Below are 14,895 nucleotides of genomic sequence, written 5' to 3'. Positions count from 1 at the left end.
AGCTAGATAGCGGCCAGTTACTTATCCGAATGAGACATTGTTGGAGCAATGTCCACAGTTTTATGCAGATTCTGATCTCCATTATAACAGGCAAAGTGGTGAATATTGATCCCAATTCTCTCCGGAATTCCATGAGGCCGGGGTTTGAGGACACAATCCGCAGGTGTATCCAGAGGTTTCTTTGTCATAGCGATGGGCAGCCATGGACGTACAAACGTCACTATCAGGATGGTGAGGCACATTCCTATCCTGTGTGTATTTATTGTGTTTATTTGCTAATTCACATTGCTTTTTTTTAAAATGGTTTACTGGTGTCTGCTCCACAGAAATTGATTTATTTAATTTCAATGAATGAATTCTCAATAGTATATTTTCCACGGGGAAAGGTTTAAGGAAAACAGTCAATTAGCACAGCAGTTCATATCAAAGTTTTGAGAATGGAGTCAAAGAATAATCCACATAATCAAAAAGATATCAGTTACTTGATGTATATCAAATATAGCAGATGGTGATGCACCCAGAGAGCAGAAATAACAATAATATTGGAAAAGAAGAAAGGAATGGGCAGTACACACGGGGAGAGATGTGTGTGCTGAGCGATCTGTGACAGACCACTCTGCACACATCTCTTCCTCCCTCCCTCCCTCCCTCGCTCAGCACAGCGCGTGAAATGAGCAATGTGCTAGATTGTGCTTGCATGCAAGCCAATCTAGCACCGGCCAGAGCGACACGTGGGGCCACACATAGCTATCGCTGTGGGCATACACACCAGAGATCCGTGCTTAAAAATCTAAGCAATCTAGTAAGATTGCTTAGATTTTAAGAACGGATCTCTGTGTGTAGTCCCCTAAACTCTCTTACTTGGGGCGCTCAATCTATGAAAAAAATGTAAATGTAACTTTTATAAATGCAATTAGAAAAATAATTGGTTGCGTCAGAGATCAGTACTCACACAAGGCAGAACAATCGAATCAACTCTGATTAGGTGAAAATATCAGAGAAAATAGTAGACATAATAAGAGTGCAATGACTAAATTATACATATAGGCAGTCCCATACAAAAATCTATTCCGTGTAATACTGCTATCAAAAAGGTCCGAAACCTTGTATTAAAAAGCAGTGAGTTTAAATATGAGAAACCTCCTAAATGAATGAAAGGTTGAATGACACAACATATTTAGTCATAAAATAGGCAGTCAACCTTGAAATTGAATCGTATCACATAAATATATGCCGAAAGGTAACTGGTAAGGGTAATATGCTGAATGACCGGTGATATCTGTAAAACAACACTGCTGTGCAAGTATTCTGATGATGGTCAAACGCATTTGATCATAGCATAAATAATGTGTGCCAAATTGACAGGTATATAGGTGTCAGACATCAGAATAGTAAACCGGGCATAGGTACACTTGAGAGTTTAAAAAGTTCTCATGGTGTTTCATTGATGTGGAGCAGCTGCTGCTCTGTCATGTGTATTGATACAGTGATGACAGAGTGAGCATGTCCGCATAAAGGCTTTAGAGTGTCTGCTGTTGGGTATCAGTCAGGCTGTCCCTGATGGATTCATGTAGAGATCCAGTGAAGAGACAATCCTGTGTCGATAGCCAATGAGAGGACTCATGAAGGAGATGAATGGAGGGGGGGGGCTGGATATGGGTTAGGGGGATAGAGGAATGGGTGCAGGGCAGGAGTTAGGGAGAATGTTGCTGAAGGGACCAACGGAAGGAGGGAGAGAGAGAGACTCGGGCAAGGCTTCAAAGAACCGCTGCCGGCTGTGTGTGGCTTACAGTCACAGTGAGCAGCGGAGAGCGGGTCCTTCATTTGATTGTTCTGCCTTATGTGAATACTGATCTCTGAGGCAACCACATATTATTTTCTAATTGCATTAATAAAAGTTCAGTGTTAATATTTTTTCATGGATTGAGAGCCCCAAACGAGAGTTTCTTTCTTCTTTTCCAATATTATTGAATTCTAAGCATAACAGCAGTAGATGTTAGGGATAAAGCTCACAGTATTTCCAGATCTTATCTATTAACAGTTATTTAAGTGATTGCAAAGGTTTCTTTATGTAATGTTTTAGCTGGCATTATGGAATAACGGCCTGTTCTCATTCTCTCTGGTCTGTTCTTGCAGCGTATGTCCACGGTCACTCAGAGACCCCACTGTACAGGTTCTCTCTAGCAGATGGCACTATGGTAACTGCACAGACTAAGAGCAAATTATTCCGAAATCCTGTCACAAATGATCCTCATGGCTTTGTGTCAACTCATTTCCTCCAGAGGTAAGTACAGGGCAACAAAACCAGATTTCTTCTAGGTGCGTTTCACTGGGTTGTTTGTGTCTTACAATAGATTTCAATGTCTGTGTGCTTGTATACATATGTATGTGTACACTGTATACATTTATTTACTGTTTTTTTTTTTAATGAAATGCATATTTCCATATACTATGCATATTTCTCTGACGTCCTAGTGGATGCTGGGAACTCCGTAAGGACCATGGGGAATAGCGGGCTCCGAAGGATTTATTTAAAGATAAATGACTACCTGGTGTGCACTGGCTCCTCCCACTATGACCCTCCTCCAAGCCTCAGTTAGATTTTGTGCCCGGCCGAGGTTGGATGCACACGAGGGGCTCTCCTGAGCCCTTAGAAAGAAAGTATAGATTTAGGTTTTTTATTTTCAGTGAGACCTGCTGGCAACAGGCTCACTGCAGCGAGGGACTAAGGGGAGAAGAAGCGAACCTGCCTGCTTGCAGCCGGATTGGGCTTCTTAGGCTACTGGACACCATTAGCTCCAGAGGGATCGACCGCAGGCCCAGTCCTTAGTGTTCGGTCCCGGAGCCGCGCCGCCGTCCCCCTTACAGAGCCAGAAGCAAAAAGAGGTCCGGAAAATCGGCGGCAGAAGACATCAGTCTTCACCAAGGTAGCGCACAGCACTGCAGCTGTGCGCCATTGCTCCTCATGCACACTTCACACTCCGGTCACTGAGGGTGCAGGGCGCTTGGGGGGGGGGGGGGGGGGGGGGCGCCCTGAGCAGCAATAAAAACACCTTGGCTGGCAAAAATACCACAATATATAGCCCCAGAGGCTATATATGTGGTAAATACCCCTGCCAGAATCCAGAAAAAAGCGGGAGAATAGTCCGCGGAAAAGGGGCGGAGCTATCTCCCACAGCACACTGGCGCCATTTCTCCTTCACAGATCCACTGGAAGGAAGCTCCCTGGCTCTCCCCTGCAGTCTACTCTACAGAAAAGGGTAAAAACAGAGAGGGGGGGCACTAAATTTAGGCGCAGTATAAATTATATAGAAAAAGCAGCTATAGGGGACATAACTCAGTTAGTCCCTGCATTATATAGCGCTCTGGTGTGTGCTGGCATACTCTCACTCTGTCCCCCCAAAGGGCTTTTGTGGGTACTGTCCTCAGTTGGAGCATTCCTTGTGTGTGTGCGGTGTGTCGGTACGGCTGTGTCGACATGTTTGATGAGGATAATGATGTGGAGGCGGAGCAGATGCCTTTAGAAGGGATGTCACCCCCTGCGGGGCAGACACCTGAGTGGTTGAACTTATGGAAAGAAATGAGTGCACGTATAGACTCCTTACATAAGAAATTTGACGACATGCCAAATGTGGGACAGCCGACTTCTCAGCTCGTGCCTGTCCAGGCGTCGCACAGGTCATCAGGGGCTCTAAAACGCCCGCTACCTCAGACCGCAGACCCAGATGTCGACACTGATACTGACACCAGTGTCGACGACGATGAGTCTAACCTGATGCCCACTAAGGCCATTCACTGCATTATGGAGGCAATGAAAGAGGTGTTACACATTTCTGATATAAATACAGGTACCACTAAAAAGGGTATTATGTTTGGAGAGAAAAAACTACCCGTAGTTTTCCCCCCATCAGATGAATTAAATGAAGTGTGTGAAGAAGCGTGGGCTTTCCCTGATAAAAAATTGGTAATTCCTAAGAAGGTACTAATGGCGTTCCCTTTCCCGCCAGATTATAGGTCACGTTGGGAAACACCTCCTAGGGTGGATAAAGCGCTCACACGTTTGTCTAAAAAGGTGGCACTACCGTCTCCGGATACGGCCGCCCTCAAGGAACCTGCTGATAGAAAGCAGGAGGCGATCCTGAAGTCTGTATATACACACTCAGGCATTATACTTAGGCCAGCTATTGCGTCAGCTTGGATGTGCAGTGCTGCCGCTGCGTGGTCAGATAAACTGTCAGAAAATATTGACACATTAGACAGAGACACGATCCTGTTAACCATAGACCATATAAAAGACTCAGTCTTATATATGAGAGATGCACAGAGGGAAATCTGCCGACTGGCATCTAAAGTAAGTGCATTGTCCATTTCTGCTAGGAGAGGCTTATGGACTCGCCAGTGGACAGGAGATGCAGATTCTAAAAGGCACATGGAAGTGTTGCCATATAAGGGTGAGGAATTATTTGGGGATGGTCTCTCGGACCTAGTTTCCACAGCAACGTCTGGGAAGTCAGCATTTTTACCCCATGTCCCCTCACAGCCTAAGAAGGCGCCGTTTTATCAGGTTCAGTCCTTTCGGACCCAGAAAAACAGGCGTGGAAAAGGCGGGTCTTTTCTGTCCAGAGGCAGAGGTAGGGGAAAAAGGCTGCAACAAACAGCAGGTTCCCAGGAGCAAAAGTCCTCCCCCCGCTTCTTCTTCCAAGTCCGCCGCATGACGGTGGGGCTCCACAGGCGGAGCCAGGTACGGTGGGGGGCCGCCTCAAGAATTTCAGCGATCAGTGGGCTCGCTCACGGGTGGATCCCTGGATCCTTCAAATAGTATCTCAGGGGTACAAACTGGAATTCGAGGCGTCTCCACCCCACCGGTTCCTAAAATCTGCCTTGCCGATTGCTCCCTCAGACATGGAGGCGGTGCTAGCGGCAATTCACAAGCTGTATTCCCAGCAGGTGATAATCAAGGTACCCCTACTTCAACAAGGCCGGGGTTACTATTCCACACTATTTGTGGTACCGAAACCGGACGGTTCGGTGAGACCCATTTTAAATTTGAAATCCTTGAACACATACATAAAGAAATTCAAGTTCAAGATGGAATCGCTCAGGGCGGTTATTGCAAGCCTGGACGAGGGGGATTACATGGTATCCCTGGACATCAAGGATGCTTACTTGCATGTCCCCATTTACCATCCTCACCAGGAGTACCTCAGATTTGTGGTACAGGATTGCCATTACCAATTCCAGACGCTGCCGTTTGGACTGTCCACGGCACCGAGGGTATTTACCAAGGTTATGGCGGAAATGATGATACTCCTTCGAAAAAAGGGAGTTTTAATTATCCCGTACTTGGACGATCTCCTAATAAAAGCGAGGTCCAAGGAACAGTTGTTGGTGGGAGTAGCACTATCTCAGGAGGTGCTGCACCAGCACGGCTGGATTCTGAATATCCCAAAGTCACAGCTGGTTCCGACGACACGGCTACTGTTCCTGGGTATGATTCTGGATACAGTCCAGAAGAAAGTGTTTCTCCCGGAGGAGAAAGCCAGGGAGTTGTCATCTCTAGTCAGAGACCTCCTGAAACCAAAACAGGTATCAGTGCATCGCTGCACGCGGGTCCTGGGAAAGATGGTGACTTCTTACGAAGCAATTCCCTTCGGCAGGTTCCATGCCAGAATCTTTCAGTGGGACCTGTTGGACCAGTGGTCCGGATCGCATCTTCAGATGCATCGCTTAATAACCCTGTCTCCAAGAACCAGGGTGTCTCTACTGTGGCGGCTGCAGAGTGCCCATCTTCTAGAGGGCCGCAGGTTCGGCATACAGGACTGGGTCCTGGTGACCACGGATGCCAGCCTTCGAGGCTGGGGGGCAGTCACACAGGGAAGAAACTTCCAAGGACTATGGTCGAGTCAGGAGACTTCCCTTCACATAAATATTCTGGAACTAAGGGCCACCTACAATGCCCTAAGTCAAGCAAAATCCCTGCTCCTACACCAGCCGGTGCTGATCCAGTCAGACAACATCACGGCAGTCGCCCATGTAAATCGACAGGGCGGCACAAGAAGCAGGATGGCGATGGCAGAAGCCACAAAAATTCTCCGATGGGCGGAGAATCATGTACTAGCACTGTCAGCAGTGTTCATTCCGGGAGTGGACAACTGGGAAGCAGACTTCCTCAGCAGACACTACCTCCACCCGGGAGAGTGGGGACTTCATCCAGAAGTCTTCCAGATGCTGGTAAACCGTTGGGAAAAACCACAGGTGGACATGATGGCGTCCCGTCTCAACAAAAAGTTAAAAAGATATTGCGCCAGGTCAAGGGACCCTCAGGCGATAGCTGTGGACGCTCTAGTGACACCGTGGGTGTACCAGTCGGTTTATGTGTTCCCTCCTCTGCCTCTCATACCAAAGGTATTGAGAATAATAAGAAAGCGAGGAGTAAACACAATTCTCGTGGTTCCGGATTGGCCAAGACGAGCGTGGTACCCGGAACTTCAAGAGATGCTCTCAGAGGACCCGTGGCCTCTACCGCTCAGACAGGACCTGCTACAGCAGGGGCCCTGTCTGTTCCAAGACTTACCGCGGCTGCGTTTGACGGCATGGCGGTTGAACACCGGATCCTAAAGGAAAAGGGTATTCCGGAAGAAGTCATTCCTACGCTTATTAAGGCCAGGAAAGATGTTACGGCAAAGCATTATCACCGCATATGGCGGAAATATGTTGCATGGTGCGAGGCCAAAAAGGCCCCAACAGAGGAATTTCAACTAGGTCGATTTCTGCATTTCCTGCAAGCAGGAGTGAATATGGGCCTAAAACTAGGCTCCATTAAAGTACAGATCTCTGCTCTGTCGATTTTCTTTCAAAAAGAACTAGCTTCAGTACCTGAAGTTCAGACATTTGTGAAAGGAGTGCTGCATATTCAGCCCCCGTTTGTGCCTCCTGTGGCACCTTGGGATCTCAACGTGATGTTGAGTTTCTTAAAATCACATTGGTTTGAGCCACTAAAAACCGTGGATCTGAAATATCTCACGTGGAAAGTGGTCATGTTATTGGCCTTGGCTTCAGCCAGGCGAGTGTCAGAATTGGCGGCTTTATCATGTAAAAGCCCTTATCTGATTTTCCATATGGATAGGGCAGAATTGAGGACTCGTCCCCAATTTCTCCCTAAGGTGGTGTTAGCGTTTTACCTGAACCAGCCTATTGTGGTGCCGGCGGCTACTAGTGAATTGGAGGACTCCAAGTTGGTAGACGTTGTCAGGGCCCTGAAAATATATGTTTCCAGGACGGCTGGAGTCAGAAAATCTGACTCGCTGTTTATCCTGTATGCACCCAACAAGCTGGGTGCTCCTGCTTCTAAGCAGTCTATTGCTCGCTGGATTTGTAGTACAATTCAGCTTGCACATTCTGTAGCAGGCCTGCCACAGCCAAAATCTGTAAATGCCCATTCCACAAGGAAGGTGGGCTCATCTTGGGCGGCTGCCCGAGGGGTCTCGGCTTTACAACTTTGCAGAGCAGCTACTTGGTCAGGGGCAAACACGTTTGCAAAATTCTACAAATTTGATACCCTGGCTAAGGAGGACCTGGAGTTCTCTCATTCGGTGCTGCAGAGTCATCCGCACTCTCCCGCCCGTTTGGGAGCTTTGGTATAATCCCCATGGTCCTTACGGAGTTCCCAGCATCCACTAGGACGTCAGAGAAAATAAGAATTTACTCACCGGTAATTCTATTTCTCGTAGTCCGTAGTGGATGCTGGGCGCCCATCCCAAGTGCGGATTGTCTGCAATACTTGTAAATAGTTATTGTTAACTAAAGGGTTATTGTTGAGCCATCTGTTGAGAGGCTCAGTTGTTTTCATACTGTCAAACTGGATATAGTATCACGAGTTGTACGGTGTGATTGGTGTGGCTGGTAAGAGTCTTACCCGGGATTCTAAATCCTTCCTTATTATGTCAGCTCGTCCGGGCACAGTGTCCTAACTGAGGCTTGGAGGAGGGTCATAGTGGGAGGAGCCAGTGCACACCAGGTAGTCATAAATCTTTCTAGAGTGCCCAGCCTCCTTCGGAGCCCGCTATTCCCCATGGTCCTTACGGAGTTCCCAGCATCCACTACGGACTACGAGAAATAGAATTACCGGTGAGTAAATTCTTATTTTTTGTCTAGATGACCGTAAATGTGATTTAAATGTGTTACTTATGTGAACTGACCACATTGTCATTTGATGCTGTTTCAGGGAACAGAATGGGTACCGGCCGAATACAAATCCTATGGCACAGGGTGTTCGTCCACCTTTACCTTCAAATCCCAATCCTGGCAATACCATGAATGTCTCCTCTGCACAGTCCATGCCACCCCAGAACAGGAACTATGGCATGGGAGATGGCAACAACACGGCAGCTATGTCTGGCATGAGATACGGCTGTACTGGAAACATGGGGCCTGCCTCCCAAGCTCCAGGGATGCAGCAGTCACCTTACCAGAACAATAACAACAACTACGGACTTAATATCAGCAGCCCCCCACATGGAAGTCCTGGCATGAGTAGCAACCAACCCAACCTAATGGTGTCTCCTAGGAACCGAGGAAGCCCCAAGATGGGATCTAGTCAGTTCTCTCCAATTCCAGGTATTTCCACTTTATTTTTGTATTAGGACTTTCAGCATATTGAGCTGACACAAAGTTGTTATAGTTGCAAACTAGTACTTCTCTCCATTTTATGGATGACTGTTTTAGGAATTTACCATTTTATCCTGAGATGTACAGGATTAGAGAGAATATGCATATACAAGATTCTTTAAACTTGTGACAGCTGGAACATGATGGAGAAAAAAGTATTCTATATTAAAGATAATGAGGAATAGCATTTGCAGGATTTGAAGACATACAGAAGCAGTTTATCATTTGTTGCGGTTCCCACCGGAATCAGTTTCAATTTTCTTATTTTGAAATACACAAAGTTTTTTCAGAATTTTTAGTTCTGTATTGATATTGCACACATGGAAACCCCTCCCTCCTTTTATGGTCCACTCCACTGGAACCTCCATTGTTACCTGATGCATGTTAGAAGTATTCATTCACATAACTTTTTTTCCTTTTTTTTCTTTTTACCTTTTTATAGTATAGAAAATTTATCTTGAGTTCTTTCAACATCCCAGTTCGGTTATACAGCATCCCCAACCCCTGTGAATGTGATGGTTTTTTTTTTACATGAAATTAGCCTGGTATCTTGAATTTCCGGCTTTTACCTGGCATTTCAGTGCTGGGTCGCTTTGCCGGACAAAGCCTGATCACCCCTTTCAAACAGGGAAGCTAATTACAAACTGAAGCAGCTCTACCAGGTAATTTACGGCTCAACATGGGTATTTCTTCTGTGTGGAAGGGTCGAAATTCCAGGGTCTCCATCCCTGGTAAATTCCTGGGATGCAGTCCTGGGAATTTCAACCCGGGTTGACCCTTTTACACAGAAAACAACCTGGGTTGACCTGATAAATTACCATGTAGAAACCTGTGTGTGAAGAGGTTTTAAACTGATCAGTAAATTCTGGTCCTATTGCTTAGAACATCTTGAGAGAATTAAGAAAACTGTACTTGCAAAGTTATCATTGTTTTATAATATCTAGGGATGAATTCTCCGATGGGCCCTTCTGGGAATGCCGGTGGAGGAAGCTTCTCCAGCAGCTCACTCAGTGCACTTCATGCAATTAGTGAAGGAGTTGGGAGCTCTCTTCTGTCCTCCTTGTCTTCGCCTGGACAAAAAGCTGAGAATGCCTCTAATATGAATATGTCTCAGCAAGGTAAAATGGGAAACCAGGAGTGTAAGAGCCCATCTGGGTTATTTTGTGAACAAGGGCAAGTAGAGAGTTCTGTCTGCCAGTCCAGTGGGAGAGAGCACCTTGGTGAGAAGGATGTTAAAGAAAACATCATTGAAGGCTCCGATAGTCAAAGGGCACAAGCTGAAAGTAAAGGGCACAAGAAACTCCTCCAGTTACTGACCTGTTCTACAGAGGATCGCGGTCACAGTACAATGACCAATTCAACAATGGACTCCTCCTGTAAAGATTCATCCACCAGTGTTACGAGTCCTTCAGGAGTGTCATCCTCAACCTCAGCAGGCGTCAGCTCTACATCCAATATGCATGGGTCCATGCTTCAGGAGAAGCACCGCATTCTTCATAAGCTTTTGCAAAATGGTAACTCTCCTGCTGAGGTTGCCAAAATCACAGCAGAAGCCACTGGCAAAGACAATTTTCAGGATTCAGTTAGCTCTGCACCTTGCGTGGAAGCGACAGTGAAACAGGAGCAGCTAAGTCCTAAAAAGAAAGAGAACAACGCACTCCTCCGATATTTGCTTGACAAAGACGAGGCGAAAGATCAGCTGTCCAAGGATGTGAAACCAAAAGTGGAGCCTATGGACAATAAACAAAGTCAGTGCAGCAGCTCTGCTGTTCCCACCTCCAGCCAGGACAAAGAGATCAAAATAAAGTCTGAACCTGCAGAGGAGGTACCCTTGATTTTACAGAGCACACAAACCACATAAATGAGACTTAACCTTTTTCGTAGCCCTTTTTATTATTTACACGTCTTCCTTCCTGCCTTTTTTTTTTTTTTTCCTGCCTTTTTTTTTCTTTCCTTCCTTTTTTTCTTTTTGTCTTTTTTTCTTTTTGTCTTTTGGATGTCTTTCACTACATCCAAATTCAATTAGTTATAACGTGATTCCTTACTATCTATTACTAGCTGTTACGTAGTTCTAGCACACTCATACAAGGCTGGTCACATCTGTATTGCCATATTGTAACTTCCTATTCGTAAATGTTCTTGAAACTGAATTTAAATGGGAGTGCAAGCTAATTAAAACTTACTGGTGAGTTAGGCACAGGGTGCTATAACAGTCTGACTATTGATTTGTTTCAGGTGGCAGGAGATTTAGATCACTTAGATGCGATTCTAGGTGACCTTGCAGGCTCTGACTTTTATACCAATTCCATGAGTTCGAGTACGAGTAACATGGGAACTAAACAACCTGTGTTTCAGGACAATCCCCCTCTAGGTACGGTGTCTTTTCTTTCTGTTTGCAGTGTTTGCTCGTTATTTAAAGTGGAACTATTATTTGCTGCCAATCTGCTGCATATATGTAATAATTCATATAGAAAGATCTCTTAATAAAGTGTTTTTACAGTGGAAGCCACTAATGCTTAGCCCGACTACATAGACATATGTTAAACTACACTGACTTCTCCAAAGTCCAATCTTTCTAAGGTGATTTGAATCTCATGTTTTAGTTATCCCATTTTCTATATGGTGTATGTGGTAATGTCCCACATAATGGTTTTTTTGGGGGGTTTCTTGCATATAGTATTCATGTATTTTGGTCTGTAACGTAATTTTATGTGTCCAGGCATGAGGAGTCCACAGAATGTGCCGATGAGCCGGCCTCCGTTTAACCGGGCAATGTCATTAGATAGCACTATGCCGGGAAACTCCACTCCACCAGTGAGAAATGTTAGTAACTTCCCAATGATGCAAAAGCAGAGTATGATGGGAAGTCCCAGAATTATGGACACACAAGACAATTTTGGACTGCTAGGTATGTGCTGCTATCTGTGTCTCCCTTAATTCATATGTTCTTAAGCATGTGTCACGGGTTCTGCTACTGAGACTTGTACTCATAACACATTCCCAGCAGATATAACAACTTTCAGAGATTAAACAATGAAGGTAACTGCGTACCAGTTACCTTCATTGTTTAATCTCTGAAAGTTGTTATATCTGCTGAGAATACTGTTATGATTTCATGGGATAATAGCTGCCTATTATCTTGCTGTCTTTGCAGGGAACAATTCTAACAGGAGTATGAGCCAGCACCCAGCAGGGGAGTGGGGTATGCAGGGCACAGCTGTCAACCGGATGGAACCTTGTAGCACAGGACCAGTGGGGAGACAGGGGCCAGAATACAACACGCCCATGCAGAGGCCTGCAATGAGCGGAAACATGCCGGGGCTTCCAGCCCGATCCAATAGTATCCCAGGGAACCGGCCAGTGCTACAGCAACAGATGATTCCAATGAGTATGTTCTGTCCTGGTGTGATCTTGGGCTTTGTCCACTTTGTGGTGGAATGGTATAGGGGGAGAAAAGTTACAATAATAACAATTATATTACCTGCTGTGTCAGTCTGACCGTCACTATATAGATGACGTATTCACAAATATATGGAAGTGTTACCATATAGTGACATTCTGTTGACATTATCTGTGTTTCTGATTGAAGGCTCATCTCAGGCCTAAAGTAGCCTATGGTCCATGTTCTATTTCAAAACTTGTATGTTTCTTAATTTCTCATAGAGTTGTTTATATCGTTAGCTGGTTTTATGTATGTATTTTTGTTTCACATTTAATAGTTCAGATAAATTGCAATGTGGATCAAATTATTTAATCAAGTTTGAAATGGATAAGATGTTTTCAATGTAGCCCATCCAGTACATTGTATAACATAAGTTAAAGGGAAAGGCAGAGAGCAATTCCATGCCTTTAAGGACTGATAATAGTTGATCATAATCTGTAGCAAAATCAATAATACAACATATCTTAATTAATCTCACAGGGGGAGATATATCAAATCTTGGAGAGAGATAAAGTACTAACTAATCAGCTTGTAACTGTCATTTTTCTAGCAAAGCCTGTAAAATGACAGAAGCTGTACCTCTCTCCAAGATTTTCTAAATCTCCCCCTCAGTGTGTAATATAAATGTTACGTTTTAATAGAATTTATTGGAAAATACTTTTGTTTTAAATAGTTTATTTGCCAAAGATGCTGTCCTCAAGGCACTCTAAGGGGTATATGCAATTGAATTCGACCGTTTTTTAATTCGACAGTCAGACACCCTCCCGCTGGGACCCGAATTCGACATATTCAATAAAAAACGGATTCGACAGTCCCGCTGTCGAAAAACGGATCAATTGACGATAGTGTGCGTCTTGGATTCGACTTCATGGACGGCACAAAAATGTTTAAAAAAACCCTGAAAAGAAATACGTGGGGTACCTCCTCCTAAGCATAACCAGCTTCGGGCTCTTTGAGCCGGTCCTGGTTGTAAAAATACGGGGGAGAAAATGACAGGGGATCCCCTGTATTTTAACAACCAGCACCGGGCTCTGCGTCCGGTCCTGGTGCAAAAAATACGGGGAACAAAACACGTAGGGGTCCCCTGTATTTTTCGCACCAGCACCGGGCTCCACTAGCTAGAGAGATAATGCCACAGCCGGGGGACACTTTTATACCGGTCCCTGCGGCCCTGGCATTAAATCACTAACTAGTCACCCCTGGCCGGGGTACCCTGGAGGAGTGGGGACCCTTTAAATCAAGGGGTCCCCCTCTCCAGCCACCCAAGGGCCAGGGGTGAAGCCCGAGGCTGTCCACCCCCCCCCCCCCCCCCCCCCTCCCCTCCCATCCAAGGGCGGCGGACGGGAGGCTGATAGCCAAGTGTAAAAAAAAAAAAAAAAGAATATTGTTTTTTTGTAGCAGAACTACAAGTCCCAGCAAGCCTCCCCCGCAAGCTGGTACCTGGAGAACCGCAAGTACCAGCATGCGGGGGGGAAACGGGCCCGCTGGTACCTGTAGTTCTACTACAAACAAAATACCCAAATAAAAACAGTACACACACACCGTGACAGTAAAACTTTATTACATACATGCACACCGACACACACATACTTACCTATGTTGACACGAAGTGTCGGTCCTCTTCACCAGTAGAATCCTCCTGTAAATAAAATTATACTCACAAAAATCCTGTGTAGATCTGTCCTCTTCTGCTTTTAATCCACGTACTTGGCAAAATAATAAAACGCAAAACCCGATCCACTCACTGAAAGGGGTCCTATGTTTACACATGGGACCTATTTCCCCGACTGCCGGGACCCCCTGGGACTGCTGTCAAAGAGGCTCACTTGAGCCAATCAGGGAGCGCCACGTCGTGGCACTCTCCTGATTGGCTGTGCGCGTCTTAGCTGTCAGGCGGCGCACTCAAGATACAATGTAGCGCATAGGCGCTCCATTATATCCAATGGTGGGAACTTTGCGTCAGCGGTTGAGGTTACTCGCGGTCAACCGCTGACCGCAAAGTTCCCACCATTGAATATAATGGAGCGCCTATGTACTATGCGCCGCCTGACAGCTCAGACGCGCACAGCCAATCAGGAGAGTGCCATGACGTGGTGCTCCCTGATTGGCTGAAGGGACCCTCTTTGACAGCAGTCACGGGGAGGGGGTCCTGGCAGTCGGGGAAAGGGGTCCCATGTGTAAACATGGGACCCCTTTCAGTGCGTGGATCGGGTTTTGCGATTTATTATTTTGCCAAGTACGTGGATTACAAGCAGAAGAGGACAGATCTACACAGGATTTTTGTCAGTATAATTTTATTTACAGGTAACCCGTGGATTCTACTGGTGAAGAGGACCGACACTTCGTGTCAACATAGGTAAGTATGTGTGTGTCGGTGTGCATGTATGTAATAAAGTTTTACTGTCACGGTGTGTGTGTGTGTACTGTTTTTATTTGGATATTTTTTTTGTAGTAGAACTACAGGTACCAGTGGGCCCGTTTCCCCCCCCGCATGCTGGTACTTGTGGTTCTCCAAGTACCAGCTTGCGGGGAGGCTTGCTGGGACTTGTAGTTATGCTACAAAAAGAATATTCTTTTTTTTTTTTACACTTGGCTATCAGCCTCCCATCCGCCGCCCTTGGATGGGGGCGACCGACTCGGGCTTCACCCCTGGCCCTTGGGTGGCTGGAGGGGGGGACCCCTTGATTTAAAGGGTCCCCCCTCCTCCAGGGTACCCCGGCCAGGGGTGACTAGTTAGTGATTTAATGCCAGGGCCGCAGGGACCGGTATAAAAGTGTCCCCCGGCT

At 45.9% G+C, this 14,895-nt stretch overlaps 1 protein-coding gene across 3 annotated transcripts in view; it reads left to right on the top strand.

The window, feature by feature from the left end:
* NCOA3 (nuclear receptor coactivator 3) overlaps positions 1 to 14,895 on the top strand; it is a 329,159-nt gene that overhangs the window by 289,900 nt on the left and 24,364 nt on the right. For all 3 annotated transcript variants that reach the window (XM_063958907.1, XM_063958905.1, XM_063958906.1), the window contains 7 exons: positions 91 to 231; positions 2,137 to 2,284; positions 8,225 to 8,616; positions 9,612 to 10,492; positions 10,903 to 11,038; positions 11,387 to 11,575; positions 11,822 to 12,055. In XM_063958907.1, the coding sequence (XP_063814977.1) occupies positions 91 to 231; positions 2,137 to 2,284; positions 8,225 to 8,616; positions 9,612 to 10,492; positions 10,903 to 11,038; positions 11,387 to 11,575; positions 11,822 to 12,055 (2,121 nt within the window). The remainder of the gene's footprint in view (positions 1 to 90; positions 232 to 2,136; positions 2,285 to 8,224; positions 8,617 to 9,611; positions 10,493 to 10,902; positions 11,039 to 11,386; positions 11,576 to 11,821; positions 12,056 to 14,895) is intronic.

The sequence above is a fragment of the Pseudophryne corroboree genome, chromosome 3 (assembly GCF_028390025.1).
Source record: "Pseudophryne corroboree isolate aPseCor3 chromosome 3, aPseCor3.hap2, whole genome shotgun sequence".
Classification (NCBI taxonomy): Eukaryota; Metazoa; Chordata; class Amphibia; order Anura; family Myobatrachidae; genus Pseudophryne; species Pseudophryne corroboree.
Note: the sequence above shows the minus strand (reverse complement) of the source record. Positions and strands in the feature narration are given on the sequence as shown.